At 33.1% G+C, this 24,125-nt stretch overlaps 1 protein-coding gene across 2 annotated transcripts in view; it reads left to right on the forward strand.

Annotated features, from left to right (window-relative positions):
- Positions 1-972: 972 nt before the first annotated feature.
- The window catches only part of LOC134720861 (uncharacterized), a 103,560-nt gene continuing 80,407 nt past the window's right edge, over positions 973-24,125 (forward strand). Inside the window, exons 1-2 of one of the 2 annotated variants that reach the window (XM_063583418.1) lie at positions 973-1,036; positions 17,847-17,904. In XM_063583418.1, coding sequence (XP_063439488.1) covers positions 1,025-1,036; positions 17,847-17,904 — 70 coding nt within the window. In that variant the 5' untranslated portion in view covers positions 973-1,024. The remainder of the gene's footprint in view (positions 1,037-17,846; positions 17,905-24,125) is intronic. The other variant, XM_063583420.1, reaches the window with a different exon arrangement.

Consider the following 24,125-nt stretch of genomic DNA (forward strand, 5'->3'; position numbering starts at 1 on the left):
CTTGCATCACTTCATCAAGCTCGTACATGTACCACGTCAAAAGAAAAGAAGAAATATAACAATCTCGAAGAAATGTGTTTAATCATATTAAGATTGTTTTCTTCTTCTCTAAGTAATTTGATCCCGGAGCACCCGTGTCACACTGACTCACAAGTTTCGAAAATAAATAATACTACAAACTAATTACACCACTGAGAAATGTTTTAATCATCAGTGTTCTATGTTGTCTTCTCTGAGTTTGTCCCTCCGTTCTATGATTATCAGCGAGACAAAACCTTCTAATTGGTCGTTCACACTCCTATGGAAGAAGAACTGACAAACTAACAAAAACTGTCAAGTTTAACATAATGCATCAGTGCAAAAAACAGTTTGAGAAACACGAACCCAAGTTGAGTATCACCACATACATTTCAAGTAGTCTTCAAGCTGCGCTTGCGCGGGTGTTTTCTAGTGGTCATTAGATATATGAATGAACCCTGTATGGTTAATAATTATGCGAATTGTACAATCATTGTGTATTGATCTTAATTCTAACAAACGTTAAATATTCTTTAATAATTAAATTGTCACACTATGTATGTCTTACAACAGAGAAACATATGATTCAGAATCGGTTGTTATTTTTGTATGAAACGTATGTCATGTGTATGCATGGGTCCGGATTTTCCTAAACAACAAGCAATATTTGAACGAGGGGCATTTTTTAAAGCCCAGCCGCTCCATACGCATGTCTTTCCCAAATTTCTATTTTAATGTTCGCTGTTTTCTCGGAATCCTGTACACAACGGTGTTTGCAAATTGCTGGTTAATGATAACATTTCAGTTTTAATCATACGAAATAATTGTAGTTGCTTAAAAGCTTCTCAAGTACAAATTTCTTAATTGCATCCCCATTTAAATATAAAAAAGGAACGATAACTGTGTTCGTCTTGCTCATAACCAAAGAAAGACAATACCTATTAAATATGCATACAAATGTGTGTAAATGTGTAATTCAACAGGACTAAAATAAAACAAGCGAAAAATGAACAAAACGGTAAGAATATACAGTCAATGTTTGTGTTTATGAAAAACGTTTAAGGATATTTGTTCAATATAATTATTGTTATTTTGGAGAAAGGTATTTTTATTAAAATTATATTATCTTATTGTGACCAAACTGGATTTTCCATCCTTCATTTTGTACTTTCTGTTTATTAAATTTCCGTCATTTCCCCTTTGGTCTGATATCTCATATTGTTTCATTTATATTTATAACAGAAAGTCGTTTTCTCTACCAAGATGTGCCTATAGAGTATTTATTTTACAATTGAATTTAATAAACCAAACAATAAATCGAAGTTACAGAAACTATCAATTGAAGAAAGCATAAAATAAAATAATAAAACAAAGTAGAACAAATGTTCCCTGTATTTGAGCCTGTTAAACTGTGTAAAAACTGTTGGAAATGTTATATTCAATTAGCAGTCTATATCACATATTATATGTTTAATCAAATTTCAACAACTTTTATCATAAACCAAAGAAAATTTTGAAAATAAATATTCTGGCCTAGTAAGAACTTAAAAGGACAAACCTCGAGGGACAAACAGACAGATTGGGAATATATATTCTGCAACACTTAATTGCATAAATAATTGTTCAAAATAGAAAATAAATTTTCTTATGCGCAAAACGAATAATAGATTCTTTTTTTGTCTAATATGTGAACAAAATATATTGATTTTGAATAAAATGGACACTACATGTAACTGTAAATAGTTATCAAAGGTACCAGGATTATAATTTCATACGCCAGACGTAAACTTGCCTATTCAAGAGTCAATGATTGATGCAATAATATCATTTGTTAATACAATTCCATTAGGGTGCAAATAAGTATCAGAAAACATATGTAAAAAGTAAAATGTAAAAGTCAAAAGAAAGACTTGTATTATAATAATAATATAGCACTATATTCTGAGGAACGACAAAATGTGTTAAATTTATATTACACCTTTGAGTGTAACCGAAATATTTCCACAGAAAATGAAAAGAACGGGTATTTTAACAAAAACACATTTTGTCTGAAGAAAACTTACATATGTACAAATAAAAAAGAAGATGTGGTATGATTGCCAACGAGACAACTTTCTACAAGAGACCAAAATGACACAGAAATTAACAACTATAGGTCACCGTACTGTTTGTTTTAATCTTGCAGAAGAATTTTTGTTGCACATGTCATTTGATGTACATGTGTAAACTATGTTTGAAGACGTATAATATATTCCGATCTTTTGTACTGTTTATTTGACGTCAACATATTATTATGCTGACACATTTGAAATACATGAACATGCAGATGACCTTCGCAATATGCTTTGACATACATAGCGATTGTTAATTGAGCATGGTACATCTGTAAAATACCTTTGTTTTTTATTATTATTATAATTATAAACAATTAAGTACTACAGACATTTTTCTTATAATGAAATTCTCTTTTGTGTATTTTCATCTTCGTTTGTAATAACTATATATATATTAGCCCATGTGGTCGTGTGGTCTAAAGTAACGGGTTTAATTTTTATTTCGCTAATTTTTTTATGAGTATAACAAGATTTAGTATCTATAAAAGAAGAAATTTCATGTGGTTGAATCCTCAAGCTAAACTCAGACGTTGCGCACGGTATTGGTGCCACTTTGCGTTACACGACGTTCCTAATAAAACGACGATTTTGACGTTGTTCCACGGAAAGTTTCAAACGTTGACCTTATATTCTACTCATGTGAAATGCCGCTTAAAGTACAGAGATTTTCGAAGTTGCTTCTTTATATGGTTTTATTATTTTTTAAGGCGGTGCAAATAGAAAATTCCATTGACTTTGAACAAATTTTTAAATACATGAACAATTTTTAATTTTTGCGAAGAATTATAGATGCAACAATAACCAAAAAATAACAATTTGATGTCTGTTAAATGATTGAAATATATAAAAAGAAGATGTGGTATGATTGATGTCTGTTAAATGATTAAAATATATAAAAAGAAGATGTGGTATGATTGCCAATGAGACAACTCTCTACAAGAGACCAAAATGACACAGAAATTAACGTCTATAGGTCACTGTACGGCCTTCAAAACCAAAGCCCATACCGCATAGTCTGCTATAAAAGGCCCCGAAATGACAACGTAAAACAATTAAGACGAGAAAACTAACTGCCTAATTTTTGTAAAAAAAAATGCCGTTGCCAACTTTCAATGACTTAAAGATGGTCGGGGTCTAAACTATTATTTTTAAAAGAAAATATTTAATAAAATTGAGAATGGAAATAGGGAATGTGTCAAAGAGACAACAACCCGACCATAGAAAAAAGAACAGCAGAAGGTCACCAATGTAGCGAGAAATTCCCGCACCCGGAGGGCGGCGTTATGCATATCATTTGAAAGGAAATAAACCATAGACATCAATAACATAGATGAATTTGTGCTGGCCCCTTAACAAATATATATTTTGTACTAGTTCAGTGATAATGAAAATTGTAATCAATGAAATTTTTTCATTGATTACAATTTTTAAATCAGGATTGTTTTACCAAATAATTAAGAAAATTCATGTTATGTAGGAATTTACACCTTTTGTACATAAATCAGGCCGTTAGTTTTCTCGTTTGAATTGTTTTACATTTGTCATTTAAGGGTCTTTTATAGCTGACTATACGGTACGGGTTTTGCTCATTGTTGATTGCAATAGAGTAACCTATAGAAATTATTAATTGGTCTTTAATGGAAGATTGTCTCGTCATACGGCCGCATCTTCTTACTTTATTATGAGAACGGTGATTCTGTATTGTTGTGTTTTTAATTTCGCAAACATATTTTACGAGCTATCCTTTCATCTGATATTTTTTCACAAAAAAAAGGGTTGGCGATCGATAATTTTTTTTTAATATTTGAAATTATAGAATTTGGTAAAGTATAGAAAATTCTTACACAGACCAATACCTACCTCACAGATTACCAGCAGGTCGAAATCCGATTTTGAATGATACAATTATTTTCATTTTTTACTAGATGTGTATTTTTTAGTAATTGCTATATGTGCATGTTCACATGGATAAAAAAAATTCTCAAGCGAACAACTATGGACCAGGAATGCATTCCATGCACTTTTTATATACTATTGGTTATATTTGGTTCAGCGCTTCCATTTTCAACATATAACAGAGTATATCGGTTTACACTAAATCTTCTTAGACTTTTAAAAAAAAGTTTCCAAACTGATTATTTTTATGTTTTCGGTTTCAATCTTTTTGTTTCGAGTTTGCATTGTTTTAAAAGTATAATCAAAGTACTGAAGTACTGAACATCGGATGACCGCAAGTTCTTATGGATGGTCACAAGCACTTGTCTCAGAAAAAAATCATATTTCTATACCAAAAACTGAGATTTATGAATTTTTTTTCTGAGAAAAGTTCGTGCGTGGATGATGAATAAATGACAGGGAATTCAACCTCACTGCTTTAATATCTATTATATTGTGGTGATACAAATCAGTGTATTCTGTTGTGCTGTTATATATTAAATTAATATTTGTATGTAGCAGTTACATGTATGTATAATTTTCATCCAATTGTTTATCATTCTATTCTACGATTCTAATAAAAGTGCAGTACACGTGCATGGTAGACACTTTTTAATAGCAATTCGATTTTTCCAATAGATTAGATTTGAGTAGACATTCATAATTTTCCACAGAACTTTCTTGTGATATTCCTCCGCATGCGTTAACACATTTCTTTTGTGCGTGAGCATAGATTTTAATGCATATAACTATTTCAAACGACACAATATGTTACTTTGTATTATTAATTTCCGTTCTTATGAGTATTCATTGCAGAAATGGATTTATAACAAGCGATATATCGATGACATCCGCGTAAATATGCGATCGGTTTCCAGTCAAAAATGAAAGTCAAATCTCTATGGCAACAATACATCGGAATTAGTCCCCTCAAGGTCATCGATATGTAAGAATCAATATTCAAGCTATGTTTTGTGGCGTTTTGTGAAGATAAAAAAGATCTACATTACACAACAACAAAAATATTTGCACATAAAAGATTGATTTGTTATTTTTTCTTTCTCGAATGAGTTTGGAGTGTCTGTAAATTAATAGCTTAAAGCTATAGCTGCTACATGTTTGTGTGCCATCCATCATATATGTCGAACAACTACTCTCTATCTATCTCTCTCTCTTTCGTTCTTTCTCAAATTATGGCAAAAGAAAATTTTTAATTTTCATATACGTGCCTATTTACCAGGCAATTCTGTTGGAGATTCGAGAAAATAAACTTCATTCTGTCACACTACTTCTAAATGTAATAACCCTATTTTTCATAAACATTGCTAGGTAGATGTACTCACAGTTACTGTAGATTAATACAAATGATCGTTAGCTATACTGAAATTTTATGGCATACGAGTATTTCTCTGATAAAACATTTTGTTTAATGAGTCGATGCAACAACAAAAAAATGATTGCACGTTTTACTGAAATTGAAATGTTCACGACTCAGGAGTACTTTTTCTCATGAGATTTATTGTGAGAATTTTCATTCATGTGTATAGCTTCGAATTTTTTAATAGCATTGCTAGGAATTACAGATACGGTCTGGCTGAGGAGGATAATTAAGAAGATCTCACTTTTGTTTGCACTTCCCTTTTCAATGTATCTTGCATGCTTTTTATAAAGTGGGGGTGTGGTCATTAGTAAGTTTTCTCTTTGTTATAGCTCCGGGGCCTTGTCTTTATGGAGTATCCCAGTTAAATATTTCGACATCTTATATCCTTGAAACAATGCAGATTTCAATTTTAATGCATATTAATCGAGAACTTTATTTTATATAGATCAGACCATTTCATTTAAATATGTTATGCCAAATATTCAAGAAAAGTCGTATACCAGTTTAACGTTATTATAACGCGAACGTCAAATTACGGTTACGGGGACATTTCATTGGACATCTTAGATCGTTTCGGATTTTCTACCTGCAATTCAAACAAAAGTACATATCATATCATTTTAAAGGAAATTAAATGTATTTTCCATTCATATCAGTCAACAGGTGATAAAAATTAGAGATATAGTAGAATTTCGTTTGTTAAAAAGCCTCTGAATTATTCTTAGTGTTATTTTGTCCATCGGGACATTTTATTGGACACGGGAAAAATGACGATGTTTTTAAAATAAGACCGCAGTTACATAATGATGACTTCGGATAGCTTCTTCGGAACATGTATACTTTTTCTGATATTATTAAAATCCATTTTCGAATGTTATATATTATGAAATTGAAGACAGAAAGTTTTTTTACGGGTTGAGCAGCAAATTGGGACATTTTTTCTCTTTTTTGTTTAAACTTTTCTGACGATCTTCCTACTCTTATAGTTAAAAACGTCTATTACTTCATTTAACGTTAAATGTATACAATATAGTTTTAAAATTTTAAACCATTCTACTTACTAATGAATCCGAACTGGGCTTTCAAAGACGCACATAAAACAAAATTGTAACAGCGGGACATCCTTAAAATGACGTTATAGGCATCGAAATGAGCAATTTTTTACATTAAAAAATAGACAAATCACAAATTCATCTATGTTATTGATTTCTATGGTTTATTTCCTTTCGAATGATATGCATAACATGGCTATTTATTGTAAAGGATAAGAGCTTGAATTTGAATAACCAGCCATCTAACCCATATTTCCAAAGTGACACCAATATCGTGCGCAACGTCTCAATTTAGTAGACTTTAAAACATTATTGGAAAAATACATCTCTCACTATTTTTATCTTTTAAATCAGAAAAGGAACATTTCTTAATAGAAATATATTTCATATTGGACAATCCCGTTATCAAAGTAACAGATAACCATGCAGAAATATTATATTAATTATAAACATACTAGTATCTGAATTTACATTGAATTTCTATATGTTTGTAACTGACTATATGTTACATAACTGTCTGTTTGTGACACCAGGTACTGTCTGGTGAATGTTTCATTGTAATATTTGAATAAAATTTTATAAAGAGAAAAAGCGGGACGGCTACAGTGCAGACGATTTGGTGTTCTTCCCTCGCCGGGATTCGAACCCATGCTACTGAGATATCGTGACACCAAATCGCCTGCACTGTAGCCGTCCCGCTAGACCACACGACCACCTGGGGTTCACAAAAATAAAGCTTTCGGTGGCCGTGTGTAAGCTTTCCTCGTCAGTTTTAATCTAGCGTCGTACTACAGTACATGATATATAAGGCATGAAGATGTTATTGTTACAGATCAGCTCAATTATCTATAGTAAAGGATCCTACAAATTAATGTAAAATACAGTCACAGAAAATAATTATATTAATAAGTACGTCTGAGTCAGTGACAACTCTACAACAGATTTAGCCACCGGATCACCAGCAATGATGGTGCTACATGGCTGTGTACATTATGTATATACAACTCGTCTAAACATCAACCCATCAATGGTAGATCTGTAAATTTGCTTTCGCAAATTTTTGGTTCTTCCCTCGCCGGGATTCGAACCCATACTACTGAAATATCGTGACACCAAATCGCCTGCACTGTAGCTGTCCCGCTAGACCACACAACCACCTGGGCTTCACAAAAATAAAGCTTTTGGTGGCCGTGTGTTACCTTTCCTTGTCAGTTTTAATCTAGCGTCGTACTACAGTACATAATAAATAAGGCATGGAGATGTTATTGTTACAGATCAGCTCAATTATCTTTAGTAAAGGATGCTACAAATTAATGCAAGATACAGTCACAGAAAATAATTATATATAGTGTCTAAAAATAGCAACAATCAACATTCAATCTATCTAGGTGTGAACACTAGTTTCACATGAAATTAGTTCACATCTATACTCCTTATTTATATATGATTACCTGTACATAATTTGTTCACACATGGTAACTATATGTCATTCAAAATGTTCATTACATAGAACCGAATGCACATTTTTCGGACAACTTTTCTGGCAGTTAGCATGGTTAGGGAACGACCGTTTTCTTCAAAAAAGGGGTGTGTGGTGGTAGGGGAATGGATTTTTCCTTGAAACATATTCTGATCCCAAATTTGATAAAAAAAAAAAGATCTGGTCATACAGATGATTAAACAAAATATTCTGAATCCAGAGCTTCTCCATACAGTATAGTGTTAAATATTGAAACAAGTTGCTTTCTTTAGAAAAAGAAAAACAATACATGAACCTAAGATCGATGATTGCCGGGTCACCAAAAGATTTCTGCTGAATTTGTGTTTGCTTTTGAATTAAAATAATTGGCTGAAAAGAAGAAGCCAGTTGAAAGTATATATTTACAGCTTCTATTTGAATAGTTATTTTAAAGCTCGACTATTTTATTTATTACTTGGAAATGTACATAATGTTTCCGATTATAGCTCTTTGGCAAATCCTAATATCTACTAACCGGATGATTTATGCAAATTGCACAAACCTATCGCAATATAAATTTATGCACTCAGTTTGCTTTATAATCTAGATTTCTGGATGCATTTATTTTATCTATCATATCTTTATACTTTTTTCTCATGGTAGATGTTGTATGCAGTAAAACCTGTGGCATGCAATTGAGTGGGACCTCTTATGAAAGGACTTATTTTGGTCTCATAAAACATATCAAATTTTAAGGATTTCCTGATTTTACTTAAATCAATTTAAACATTATACAGGGAAACTAAGTTTTGCCGAAGAATTTCTAAATTCAGAAGTTTATGAATACCTTTACACACTTTCTCAATAAACAATTTATATAAAAAGGTATGTAGATATAAAAATCCAATACAAAATGTTATGAAATAAATAACGTGGAAATAAAAGGATGATTGTTTATAAACATTTTTTTGTATGATACAAGAATTTATTAAGATTTATTTTGTATGTTTCCTGTACAAATGAATATTCAAAAATACCAAAGCAGAGTATTTTGTCATGTAAAATGGCTATTTCTTAATTGCAACTCTGAAAACATTCTGATTTCAATCATTGTTAGTTTCTTCAGAAACATAAATACAGTATATATTAAAAACCAATTGTTCAGAGAACCATTGATGGTCTTTCCACCAGTAAAGATCTTTTTTTATATGAAAATATTAAAATTTGGTTTTAAATGTCAATTGTACCGTCAAATGACAGCTTATTGAACGCTGATTCCAAAAATGTATGGTTTCTATGAAAAAAGATATAGATACGGGAGATAATTGTTTACTTCCGGTTCAAACGATGTTATTTCCTGTAAAGTTTGATAGTTTAAGTGACACTGATTCCAAAAATATATATGGTTCTATATACTTTTACATTTATTTAGAACAAAAAATTGCTACTTCCGGTAAACAAAAGGTCACTTCCGTTTGGCTTTTACAGGGTCACATTGCTTGCAGCTTATTGCAAAAAGTCCCATGTCTTTATCATGTATACATATGAGGTAGGAGTAAAGGTCAAAATCTAGAACGTTAATTTTGCCTATGACCTTGAGCTCAATTTCAAGGTCAACAACCGAGGACCTTAAATCAAAAGACCATAGGCCTCTACTGTATATTGTTAATGAGTAATATTACCATACAACTAATATAATATATTAAAGGGGGAAAAACTCGCATCAAATGTTTACGTACCCTTTTAACTAAAATTTACCTGTTACGAAATATCGCAACTCACAATTGTGTGAAAATATTTTGTCGATATCTTATATGATTGCTGAAAATAAAGAATAACAAGCAAAAATCAAAAATTCAAGCAAAAATTTTGAACATGACCTTGACCTTTGACCTTGACCTCATTTTTTTTTTTGGACCAAGGACCTCAAATAAAAAGACCCAAGGCCTCTATCACTTATGGTTTTCCAGTTTAAAATACATTTCAAAATTTCAAATACAAAAGGGGAAATAACTCTCATATGGAATCTCTATACGGCTTCGGTCAAAATAAAACAGAACATCCTGAGGATATAACGAGCAATTTGGAAAAATAAATTTGTCGGTTTCTAATATGGTTGCGAAGCCTTAGAGATAACAAGAAAAACAGTGTTTGGGGAGATAACTCTTATATGAGAAAGTATTCGGTTCAGCAGAATTGGTTTCAAAAGCGTATAAACTGTTCGATATCATATTCCAAAAATCTAAGCGACATCTTGCGAAACAAAAAAACAGCGCAGGAAAAAAATTAGGCGGAAGAAAAAAAATAAAATTAATAATCAGAAGAAATCCAATAGGTCTTTCCACGGAAAAGTGGAAAGACCTAATTATATATATATATATTTCTTTCATTCGGATTGAATAAAATAAATTTGATAAGAATATAATCTTTCTGTTTTCCGATCTAAATTAAATATAAATATTTTAACCAGAATGTTCTTTCTCATAAGTCTATGATGAAATACACAGTATCCCGTGGTTCAATCTTCAAACATAATAAGTTTACATGTTATCGAGACAACAGACACTACCACGTTATAATTGACCTAGATACATACAGTGTACAGTGGTCAATTTAAAATATATAATTGCATCGTCAAGGGCCATCAAGGGACCACATCAAAGACTTGATAACGACCTGTTAAGACCTGTATAAATAACCGGAAACTTTCGAGACGTTCCGAGAAATTTATTCTGACTTCCGCCCGAAAGATATCGAGTGGCCCATAGACACATCCAAAACTCGCCAATATATAAGCATGAACCCCTAAGGGGGTTCATGCAAAAAACTATTTGATTGCTAGCAACGGGAAAAAAACTGAATGTTCGCGCGAAAAAAAATCTGACTCAGACCCCCCCCCCCCCTTTTTTTTTTAAAGTTAAGTGGTTGCTCTTTATAAGAGCCATTTCAGTAGTTTAAAGATACTAAAGATGCCTCGGTTATGCATTAGAAAACGTAGGCTGCATAAGCGTGCTTACAGAGAGACGAAGGCTAAAGGAGGGGGTAATGTTTTCTTTTATATTTCTTAGTGTATTTTAACGGATCTGAGATAACAGACAAACAAAACAATTTACTTCACACTTTTTTAGTAATGCATTTATGAGTGAATCGTTTTTTGAGTAAAGACACGTGGCAAATATTTCTGTGTACGCCCAGTCGATTCTGGAAGACCTTTTCATATGAATAGTTTGTTCGAAAATGATGATGCATTGAGCTTATGAGGGGTAAATAAAGCTACGTTAAGTTTTTTTTTATAATAAATAAATATATCATGTTTATACAAATATTTCTGTAATGCGGGGTTCACACATTGCCGATTATTGCTCCCGTTTAAGATCAGACAGCAATACGACACGAAAAGTGAAAAAGTCGGATTACTATCCTCAATTATCTGGAATGTCCTATCATTGTCTGAACGCAGTCGTTTAAGTTCGTAACAGATTCCTACGGGTCGGGAAGGGTCCGAATAGATCGGCGAAGCACCCCGACAGTTAGGTGTGTCCCGAAACATTCGGGGAAACTCAGCCGATTTTGTCTAGTCGGATTACAATCGTGCCGATGTCGTGACAGATTCTCTTGTATCGGATCAAAATCCTAACAATGTTCTGTGTATTCTGGACGGTGTCCTGTGGAACGGGAATGATCTGGAGTAATTTTTCATTGTTGTTTTTCTGCCGATCGAGTCCAGATTGTATCACGATCTTGTCGATTGCGAACCGTCTTTGCCGAAACCGTTCCGGAACAGTCCCGTTATTAATACGAAATTCGTCAATGATACCCACGTCAGAGTCCCGGCAATTACAGAATACAATACGACTGAAACCAGACAAAGCCGTTTGCAATGCGATAGAGCGGACCGTAATAGGATTCCGTATCGACAGTACCTGATAATCCCGAGTATGCCGACAGTTTTCGAACAGATAACTTCCGTCAGCGTCGGTTCACCGTCTCGTCACTGTCTGATATCTGTCGGATTACATTCGGTAGAATCGGGACGCAGTCGTGACAGACTCGGTCGAATTTTACCAGGCGAAAGATACAAATTGGATTAGAAGCGGATTGAGAACGGGTTTATGGGGATAAATTCGCTTGGAAACGGTTGAATATCGACGCTTCCAGAACAATATCTGATTGTTTTCGTGATTAAATTATTTGTTTTACAAATTTTAATTAAAGTTTGAATTTCCATCCACGATTTACAGGATCTTGATCCGACTGTTGACAAATTTTAATCGGGAATGGTCCTTTTAAGGACGGCAGTAAAAATCGTGATTGTGTGACCCGAGCTTTAAGAACTTTATTAATAACTGTTATAAATCGTTTCTCCTTTGAATATACACGGTAAAGTTAATGTTAGTAATGCCTAGTTTTGTGTACACTTAACCTACACAAGGCCTACATTGACTATCGACTGCGTGTAGACAAAACATGATTTAAACTACATGTAAACATTTAGTTCTATCAATGGGAACGTAATTTTGTTTAGTTACGTTTGAGTTACACCAACACAACACCGAGTTTAGGTCAATGTGAACACGGCCTAAGAAAGTAACTTTAACACACTAATTAGTGTTATAAAATTAGTTGTTTTATTCTATATATTATTCACGCAATATTTTGCTAAACAAATTAGCTTCATCGGGCGTGTGCATCTATCTAGGTGAAATCGGATGCATGACAAAAAATATCTTTGTAGCTTGAGCTACACAAAATATGTGTAAACATTTATTGGTGGTCTATATAAAACATATTTTTGCCGTTTATTGTACATAACAGTTCTTAAATCTAAACAAATAGTTGTTTTAGTTAAATAAAAATTAAATTCAGGATTTATTGCTTTGGTTTTTGGTAGGACTGTTTTTTTTTTCATCCCTCTCATTAAGTCCACCAGGTTCAAGAGTACGTAGCTGATGCATCCAGAACCTTTCTCTCTGTTTTCTCCTTTCGGAGTCCCAATTTTGGTTTACCTCAATTATTTGAAAGGTGATATTATCAAAAGTATGTCCTGTTCTTAAGAGGTGTCTCGTAATTGGACATTTTCTTCCTTTTGTATAAAACGACCGGTGATTGTTAAGTCTGATGTTGAATTTAGTTTCAGCTGTATCATGTTCTGTATTATGACGGTATATCAGTAGCATGAGTCTGAATCCCGGCGATGGAGGAATTTGCGAAACGAAATTTACAGATCTTACATTGTTAGGCTGGTGTTTTAAATTAGACAAATATATATATATGGTGCATAAAAAAAAATGCACCTCATGTTTGTGGTTTACCATCTTAGCCGCAAGTTAATTGTTTTCTGTTTAGTATTTAATTAATATAAAGATCTTTTTGTTACATCTTGTGATCAATTTTTTGGAAATTATTAAAGACAATGGCAGTCAGCAGGGGTTAAGAACATCAGTTGTTCGACCTGCTTGTCAAATGCGCTTTGTGAAAATATACATTTCCACTCTTTTTGGAAATGTTGTTTGTGCTGTATTGAGACCCCTCTACAACGAAATTTGTTTTACATGTACACGTAAAAAATTGCGGGTTTTATCCAACGCAATCATAAGTTTGACCGTTGTTTTCTATTTAGTCATGTTTATATATTCGTCTTAACATCAGCCTAACAATGTTTACGGTGGGTAAGGTTGTCCTGCGAAAGAAAGTTATGTGTTGTTGATTCGGTCCTGACTGGAGCTGGTGGTTCATGATTCTGTGCTGGTGAGTTTGTTTGAATTGTATCAGAACGGCAATAAAACAACCGTTTTGTTGCTTGCTTTTTCTCTGATACGTCAAAAGTACCATGCAAAATATTACAACAATTTGTAATTGCAAAAGTCGTGCAAGTTCACGAAGCGAAATTGTCCTGACGACGTGCTGGTGATTAAAACGGTCATGGTTCTATGCTCCTATGTCCTAGTTCGATGCCTTTATATTTTAGTTAAAAGTGGAAAATATTCAAGATCACTGATGCTTAACTGTTTTAAAATGACCAATAAGTTGTTATCTGGTTTTTTTTAGATTGACATTGTTGTGAATCTGTTAACTGTTATTATGAAAGATAACCCCTATTTTTTTTTAATTTACTGTTTTTGCATCTCATTTAAGATGATTTAAAACGCTGTTATCGGTTATCAATATTTTAAATTAACTGTAATCGTATTAAATTTCCTCTTAAGGAACCCTTCTTGTCCCCTTTTAAGATATGAAAGTATGTTAACGATTTTCGGGATAACGATCTTTTTGCATGATCACCAACATACGGTATAAAATATACAATACCTATATAAAAAAGATGATGTGGTATGTTTTTCAATAGACGAATTTCTAATAAGAAACCACAGGAAGTATGTGTTAACAGTTAACAACCATACGTCATCGTACGACTTGGGTGTAGAAAACGCACTCCAGGAGCATTTTTGTTCTTTTTTTCAGTTCTAGATTTTCTGAAAATGGGCAATTTGGTGTTACGCTTACTTAAACAGTTTAGAGGGTCAAACTTTGAATGGTTTGCCTATAAACCCATAAGAAACAAACTCTCAACTGTTTCCTTTCATTTTTTATGAGAGAAAACGTCAAAAATCATCATTTTCGTCTTTGTTTATATATTTTCAATGATCACCAGCACCAGTTAGGACCGAATCACCAGCACCAGTCATGACTGAATCACCAGCACAGGACGGTTTCTCGCAGGACAACCTTACCAACCGTGATTTTAGATCTGCAAATGTGTTGTTCTTCCCTCGCCAGGATTCGAACTCATGCTACTGAGATATCGTGACACCAAAATCACATGAACTGTATCCAGTGACAACTCTACAACAAATTTATCCATAGGATCACCACAGTGATGTTGATATATGGCTATGTACATTATATATATACAACTCGTCTGAAAACCAACCCAACAATATAAGATCTGTAAATTTGCTTTCGCAAATGTATTGTTCTTCCCTGTCCGGGATTCGAACTCATTCTACTGAGATATCGTGACACCAAATCGCCTGAACTGTATCCGTTGCACTAAACCACGCGACCACCTTCACTGGTATCAAAGAGATAATAGTAACTGCAATTACGATTATCCAAATATGGCGACGGCAGATATAGGTAAAATCTTTACAGTCATTTTACTCAAATGTAGCAAGTTTTTGTCACTATTTACTCAGCTGCAAGGTTTTTCTATACAATTAAATCATATTTGAATCGTAACGGTGCACTGGAATTGTGTAAGCGCTTTGAAAATTGCAGTTGAAAAAGGAGGCGTCCTTCAGCTGGCCCTAAGACTGTTAAAGAACATTGATTTATCCTGAATAGAAACATAGTAAATATAATAATTATTGTTTTAGATCATTTAATGCAGGTGGCTATATGTGCTATTTCTTCCCCCGGGAAGCGACTGCTGGTTCAATTCTAGTTCATATCCGTTATGCCATAATGAAGTAGGAAAGACGTTTAGTATTCGCTAGAGACAGTTTGACGAGAAATTAAGAACAACAGTTTTGCACTTTTGGGTAAAGGGATATTGCTACCCCCCCCTCCATTTTCTCCCCAAAAAAAACACCTTAAACGCGCACATAACATTGAAACTTTGAAAACAATTAGAATATCTACTTACCACAATACCTGACCCGACAGCTGCTTCATTGTCAATATATTGAACAGGTACAAAGATATAAGAAGATGCGGTGTGAGTAATAATGAGACAACTCTCCATCCAAATAACAATTTCAAAAAAGTAAACTATTATAGGTTAATGTACGACCTTCAACATTTATACATTAAAAGGTAATACATATTGTTGTCTGTTGTAAGGGCAATTTTCAATAAAAGTGTGAATTTCAAACCTAAAAAAATTAGAAATCAACTTGTCAAATTTTTTATTTCTAGAGTTATTTTGAATACCTCTATTGTAGACCTGTTTGTAAATAAAAATAAAAATTGCAATCTTAAATACTCTTTAAAATAATATATTTCATAATGTATGTACTGTTTCGCAGGGGACATTTGTCCACTACGAAACAGCTTTTAAACGCACATCTTATTGCATTTTAATGTCTCCTATAGACATTCTAGTTTGTTTTACTTTATAAACTAGAAAGATCTCATATTTTTCTGACTGATGTGAGAACCATTTTTTATCGATAAATATTAGACAGTACTTCACATATAAATGTACAACTTATATGTTACGTGGTGGACATTTTCATGAGTGTCGAGTGGACAAAACCGTTTGGATCGTAGTGGACAAAAAGTTTCGTAGTTGACATCAACCCTATACTATGTTGATAACATACTGAAAATTACATTAAACTAACCCTTGCTATTTGTTTTGCACGAAAAGAATTGAAAAAAATTAAAATCTCCAATACTTGTTTCGTAGGTGACCGTTTTGTAGTGGACATATTTACATGGGTTTTTATCCCACAATCTCCATATTGCAATAGTAACAAGAAAGATTATATTCATCAAAACACGTATTAAGCTGTACACTGATTTTGTTTCATAATTTTAGAACCAGATACTGAAGGAGATTTGAACCGTTTCGAAGTGGACATTAACAAAAATACGGTATCACTCTGGTCTATTTGATGTGCTCTTTTTGTCAACAATTAAAGTGCCGTTATTAAAACATCATTTTTTTGTAAGACCCTTATGTTTATATATCTTGCAAACATTGAGCATGAATGTTGAATAGGGCGTCTAGGGAAATGCCAGGTATCCATGGCTTATTAGTTCCTCTAAAAATATTATGTTGCTTTGCTTAAAAACATGTTAAATCTAAATCCATGTAATGACTGCACAAACAAATACTTGTAAAGATCAAAAACTTTAATCTAATTCCATGTAATGACTGCACAATTTGCCTTGAATATTAACCTGTAAGTTTCTTCTTTTTTTATATTTTCCGTTAATGTCATCCATTAACTGTACATTTGCATTTTAATATACACAATACCACTAAAATGCTGAAAGACACATTTAATTTTTCAGTTACTATTATCCGATAAAGAAATTACGATTATCAAACAAGAAAAATTCTATAGAGTTACGATTATCATCCCGAATTTTTCAACGGCAATTTTCAAAGCGCTTAGACAATTCCTGTGCACCGTTACGATTCAAATATGATGTAATGGTATAGAAAAACCTTGCAGCTGAGTAACTAGTGACAAAACATGCTACATTTAAGTAAATTGACTGTAAAGATTTTACCTATATCTGCCGCCGCCATATTGGGATAATCGTAATTGCAGTTACTATTATATCTTTAATACCAGTGACCTTGGTTTCAATAATAAATTAATAAAGCTTTCGGTGGCCGGGTGGTACTTTTCCTAGACAGTTTTAATCTAGCGTCGTAAAACAGTACATGATATATTAGGCATGAAGATGGAATTGTTACAGGTCAGCTGAAATATCTACTGTAAAGGATCCTTCAAATTTATTCAAGACACAGTCACAGAAATAATTATATTTATAAGTACGTCTGAACCAGTTACAACTCTACAACATATTTATCCATCGGCTTACCAGCAGTGATAGTGATACATTAATACACGACTCGGCTAAGCATCAGCTATATATATTTTACTTGTTTGCACTATTTGTCTTCCACTTGTTACAGTGTACACTGTCATGAGTGTTAAATCAAGCACAGGAAAATGTACCTTATTTCCTTTGACGGTATACATGTACATATTAATTATGGAAAACTACACTGGCAAGTTGTTCATCTCTTTATTTTATAGTAAAGTTCATTAAGACGATTGCACGTTTATTGATATAAACCGTCCATCTTTCCTTTTGTTCTTTTTTATCTACCTTAATGTATTGTTTTTTTCCTTTCTATTTTGCAGATAAACAGATGGTTTCAGTTTGTCGTTTGCTATATAGTTTTCAGATGTTTTTGCAGAGGTAAATATTTTTTGTCAAAATTTCTTTTGAATTTTATGTGAGTGTTCAAAACTATGTCTGCATAATAATTTCTTTTTGAGTTCACCAGGTTCACATGACACATGACTATCGTCGTCCGTCTTATGTGTACTTTAACAAAAATCTTATCTGAAACTGTACATTATTGTACTTAATTGACTAATTGGAACCAAATTTGGCCTCTCTACTCTTGAGGTATCTATAGCTAGCTAGAAATACTATTATATTGACCTAAAGTGACGAAACTCAATGGTTGAGAGCAAGGAAGTCTCACCTTACCCCACCTATCAATTTCATGTAGGTTGACGTTAAAGACCTGTTGGATTTTCGTAGTTAGCTGGTTTGTACTCTGTCTGGTCATCAGCCATTCGAAAAAAAAAACTGCTGTATTTTATCTATATGACCGAGTTTTGCTGTACGGGTTTTCCTTTCAATAGACTTTGTCTATTCTTCTTACCAGTTCACTTGGTACAATCAAATACCTGATAATGAATTGTTCAAATAAGGCCTTCGAAAATAGTGGAATTGATTACTTTTGGAGTGTCAAGAACTCGTTAGAAGTACTTCATAAATTGCATCCTTTACTTGATTTTGAATCTGTTCAAAGTTTGATTTTTTACCCTATATACCATATTGCCTCATATTCTCATTAAGAAAAAAATCACACACCTAATTAAATGGACATTTAAAAAGTTAGAATGAGAATATATATGTTTAAACAATTTTAGGTCATTTTTTAGTAGCAATAAACAAAAAAAAAACTATGTCAATGGGACATGCTTTGATACTATATCTGCCCTTGAATTTTTACTAGATAACATTTTTGTTTGCTTTGGAGATTCTGTATATCGTCAGGTTATCGAAATTCCAATGGGGACTAATTGTGCACCACTTATTGCCGACCTATTTTTTGTATTGCTATGAGTTACAATGTATGACAAAAATTAGCAAAGACTCATCGAAGCAACATCTTATACACAAATTTAATACCTGCAGTATGCATACTAAAAAAATTTATCCTGTTGAACTTACTTTAAATAAAGCTAATAATAACAATGAACACTTCCCTTTCCTCGATCTTGATATCTATATCATTAACGGAAAGCTTTATACTAAAGTTTATGATAAACGAGATAATTTTTGATTTCCTATCGTTAAATATCCAATTTTAGATGATGACATTCCCTTGTCACAATCTTACGGTGTTTATATATCTCAACTTGTACGATTCGCTGTGTATGTAACAATATTTTAGATTTTAACGAGAGAAATTTATGTATTACTGAAAAATTATAACACCAGGGTTTTCGATGTCACAAACTAGTCAAAAAATTTACTAAATTTTATCGGTATAAGGCCATCATTCGTAAATATAGCTCAACATGCAGACTTCTTATACGTTCAGGTATTTCACATCCAATTTGTTATTGAAATATTCTTTATAAAGCACAACAATGTCAGTATTCATCTCAAAAGCTAACAAAAGCTTTAAATAGACTTATTAAGAAGGGATATAGTTACGATACTGTTGTCAGGTCATTAAAGATTGCATATTTTGGCGTTAATATTGATTCACTTATAGAGTCTTTGCATCGGAACTTAACACATTTATTTAAAACAAAACAGTTGTTGGCATGACATGAGTTATGTTCTTCTCATATATGTTATGATGGTATGATACTAAACCCCAAACGGGAAGGATTGTGCCTGATATTCATATGATGAAGACATAATCTTTCAATCAGTTTAATTGAAGTCTGGAGCAGGCATGTTAGTTAACTGCTAGTAGTCTGTTGTTATTTATGTATTATTGTCATTTGGTTTATTTTCTTTTGTTACATCTTCTGACATCAGACCCGGACTTCTCTTGAACAGAATTTTAATGTGCATATTGTTATGCGTTTACTTTTCTACATTGGCTAGAGGTATAGCGGGATGGTTGAGATCATAAACATGTTTAACCCCACCGCATTTTTGCGCCTGTCCCAAGTCAGGAGCCTCTGGCCTTTGTTAGTCTTGTATTATTTTTAATTTTAGTTTCTTGTGTGCAATTTGGAGTTTAGTATGGCGTTCATTATCACTAAACTAGTATATATATTTGTTTAGGGGCCAGCTGAAGGACACCTCCGGGTGCGGGAATTTCTCGCTTCGTTGAAGACCTGTTGGTGACCTTCTGCTGTTGTCAGTTCTATGGTCGGGTTGTTGTCTCTTTGACACATTCCCCATTTCCATTCTCAATTTTACAATCCTATAATACAAACCATCAGCACACTTCAAAGAAGTCACAAGCAGCACCGAATAGCATGAAAGTTCCAATTATGTACTGGCCTCCGAAAATGCGCAAACACACCTTACAAACATAGATTTATTTCGGCTCCAAGCCAATATTTAAATATTGATCTATTCATTTTACTTTCTAGTAAACTTTGTTAATCAAAAACCTGGTAATAAATTGCAATGGAAATAGTGGAACTAATGACTTTTTGAATGTCTGCAATTCGTTGGAAGTATTTGATAAATAGCATGCTTATATTGGTGAAGTTTTTAATTTTCCTTTAACCCTATATATTACTTTCCCTCATAATCTCATTAGGAACAAATCCACACATTAAGTCGAATTCACATTTATGAGTTAGAATGCGAATATTTATGTTCAAACACTTTTAATTAATTTTTGAGTAACAACAAACAAAGGAACTATTTCATTTGCCTTGATACGATAACTTCACTAGATACCATTTTTGCTCGCTAAGAAAATTCCGTATGTCGTCATAAAAAAACCCCGCATATATCATGACCATACGGGTATACTCATATGGTCTAACCATACACGTATGGTCCGACCGTACGCGTATGACGGGTATGGTCATGCGCGTATGGTCCAAATACTCATAAGGTCCGGAACATATTTTATTTGCGATCACAAAATGGTCGAAGACGTTCCTTTCTATGTAAATTGGGTCGATTTTAATATAAATAAGATGAATGCGTTTCTGTTGCCAAGTGTTTTTCACAAGTATTGTAGCAGTATAGCAGAACAGTTTAAGTTTCATATATACACCAAATGATACATTTTGCCAATACAATAACGTAAATGCATGCAAATTTCACAAGGTTTAATCCCAATAGCTTTCTTACTATCCAATATCTTTCAAGTACGAAAAAGACAGGGCAGAAGTATATTTTGTCTTTATGTTTCGTATTTGCACAACTTTTGAAAGTGGATTATGCATTCGTTCTAAAATAAAATTAGACCAGATAAAAGTTAAAAAATTACATAACTCGACAATCGCAATTGTTAAATCGCTTTGACATCCGAAAAAGATAATCAATCAATACATGCATTGCAATTTTTAAAGCCAGTAAGTCATTCTTTTTTCTGAAAGAACATGGCTTTGCGATATCATATTATGAAAATTGATTGTCGAAACATAACAAAAACACAAGTAAAGGACGTTTAATAAATCAATATAAATCAAAACACAAATTCCTGAGTAGTATTTCGAATTATTTTATATAGGCGTTGAGAACCTTTGGTGACCCCACGGTTTAAATGTCTATATTAAGGACGTCGTGAGCAATGGGCGTTATAGACGAACGTTCACCTAATCTGTCCCAGTCAATGGGATATTAAATCAATGTCCACAGCCACCCTGTTATGAATTCGATTCTATTACATTAATTTGTAGGATCCTTTACTATAGATAATTTAGCGGGACGGCTGCAGTGCAGGCGATTTGGTGTCACGATATCACAGTAGCATGGGTTCGAATCCCGGCGAGGGAAGATGCATGTGTTACCTTTCCACGTCAGTTTTAATCTAGCGGCGTACTACAGTACATGATATATAAGGCATGAAGATGTTATTGTTACAGATCAGCTAAATTATCTATAGTAAAGGATCCTACAAATAAATGTAAGATACAGTCACAGAAAATAATTATATTCATAAGTACGTCTGAGTCAGTGACAACCCTACAACAGATGTATCCATCGGATCGCCATCAATGATGGTGAAACATGGCTGTGTACATAATGTATATACAACTCGTCTTAACATCAACCTAACAATGTTAGATCTGTAAATTTGCTTTCGCAAATTTTTGGTTCTTCCCTCGCCGGGATTCGAACCCATGCTACTGTGATATCGTGACACCAAATCGCCTGCACTGTAGCCGTCCCGCTAGACCACACGACCACCTGGGCTCTCAAAAAAAGAGCTTTCGCTGGCCATGTGTTATCTTTCCACGTCAGTTTTAATCTAGCGGCGTACTACAGTACATGATATATAAGGCATGAAGATTTTATTGTTACAGATCAGCTAAATTATCTATAGTAAAGGATCCTACAAATTAATGTAAGATACAGTCACAGAAAATAATTATATTCATAAGTACGTCTGAGTCAGTGACAACCCTACAACAGATGTATCCATCGGATCGCCATCAATGATGGTGATACATGGCTGTGTACATAATGTATATACAACTCGTCTAAACATCAACCTAACAATGTTAGATCTGTAAATTTGCTTTCGCAAATTTTTGGTTCTTCCCTCGCCGGGATTCGAACCCATGCTACTGTGATATCGTGACACCAAATCGCCTGCACTACAGCCGTCCCGCTAGACCACATGATAGATATACGACCTTAGTCAAATGCGTTTTGTTGAAATATATTTTTTCACTTTTTTGGTTTCTTTGAAAAATGTTATTTGTGCTGTATTTAGACCCTTCTACAACGAAATTTGTTTAACATGCACACGTATACAAATTTCGGTTTTTATCCAACGCAATCATAGGTTTGAACGCATTTTTTTTTAATTTAGACTTGCTTGCATTTTTTCGTTTGGGTTTGTATCATATTTTCCCTCCGGTTTATATGATCTGTTCATCCCATTCTGACTCTTTAGAGTCTAGTATCCTAAATTGAGGTAAAATATATGGCCTTCCAAATACCGTTTCGATCCCTAACATCACTGAAAAAACATTTGTTGTCGAAATCCGGATCTGGTGTTCTAAAAAAATATCGACACCGTATGTTTGTGGCATAAAATCGTGGCTACAAGTAAAAAAACCCCATTTTTTTGCACCTTATGTTTGTGGTTTAACATCTTTGCCGCACGTTTATTGTTTTCTGTTTTCTGTTAAGTATTGAATTGATATTAAGATCCATTTTGTTACATCTTGTGATCAATTTATTTGGCAATCGTAAATGGCAGTCAGTAGGGTTTAAGAACATCTGTTGTTCGACCTGTTATTCAAATGCGTTTTGTCAAAGTACATTTTTCCACTTTTTGGTCTTTGAAAAATATTGTTTGTGCTGTATTTAGTTTCTTCTACAAGAAAATTTGTTTTACATGCACTCGTATAAAAAATGTGTTTTTTTTCTTACGCAATCATAGGTTTGAATGTAGTTTTCAATTAAGACTTGTGTATATATGTTGTGTACAAGTTATCATTGAATTTTACAAAAAAAATGTACGAATTGTAATTTGTACAAAATGTGCCTGTACACATTACAATTTGTACAAAATTCGACTAAAATTCACTTATAAATTGTACAATATTTTACAGTTTGGATTTTGTAAAAAAAAAATCATTGATACATATACTTTTGAATTTTTGATTTTCTGACCACATAATTATCCTGATTTACAACAGAGAAAAATAGTTCTGTATCTTTTGTTTGATTGTATGAGTGAATTATCGCATCAATACTTCATCTTTCAGTTTTTACATTTTCATCAACAAGTGCTGCCTCCCACTTTGCATTAACATGAAAAAAACTTGTCTACTAGTTCTTGAAAGCTTTATAACTGCTTCCTGTAGCGAATATTGAAGCACAGAAAGCGTTGCTGCGAATACGGATAACAGCTTTAATTTAATTTCTCTGAAAATATCCTGTTAAAATTTCTTACATCTATTCAAAAGTGGTACAATAATTCTCAAGATTCAATAATTAAACAAAAGATATTTCAAGGATAAGTTGCGGCACAAACATTCTGATGAATTGGTATACCAACAATATCTACCATAGCAAGTTCTGATTGGTGTTTTTCAACATCAGTGTCATCAACATTGTAACTGACGCCAATTTCTATTATACTATCAGAATTGTCACTGAGGCCAAGTCTTTATTATTTTATCTGATTTATCAATGGGGCCTATTTCTATTGTACTATCAGAATCAACTGACATGCA

The sequence above is a fragment of the Mytilus trossulus genome, chromosome 6 (genome assembly GCF_036588685.1).
Source record: "Mytilus trossulus isolate FHL-02 chromosome 6, PNRI_Mtr1.1.1.hap1, whole genome shotgun sequence".
Taxonomy (NCBI): domain Eukaryota; kingdom Metazoa; phylum Mollusca; class Bivalvia; order Mytilida; family Mytilidae; genus Mytilus; species Mytilus trossulus.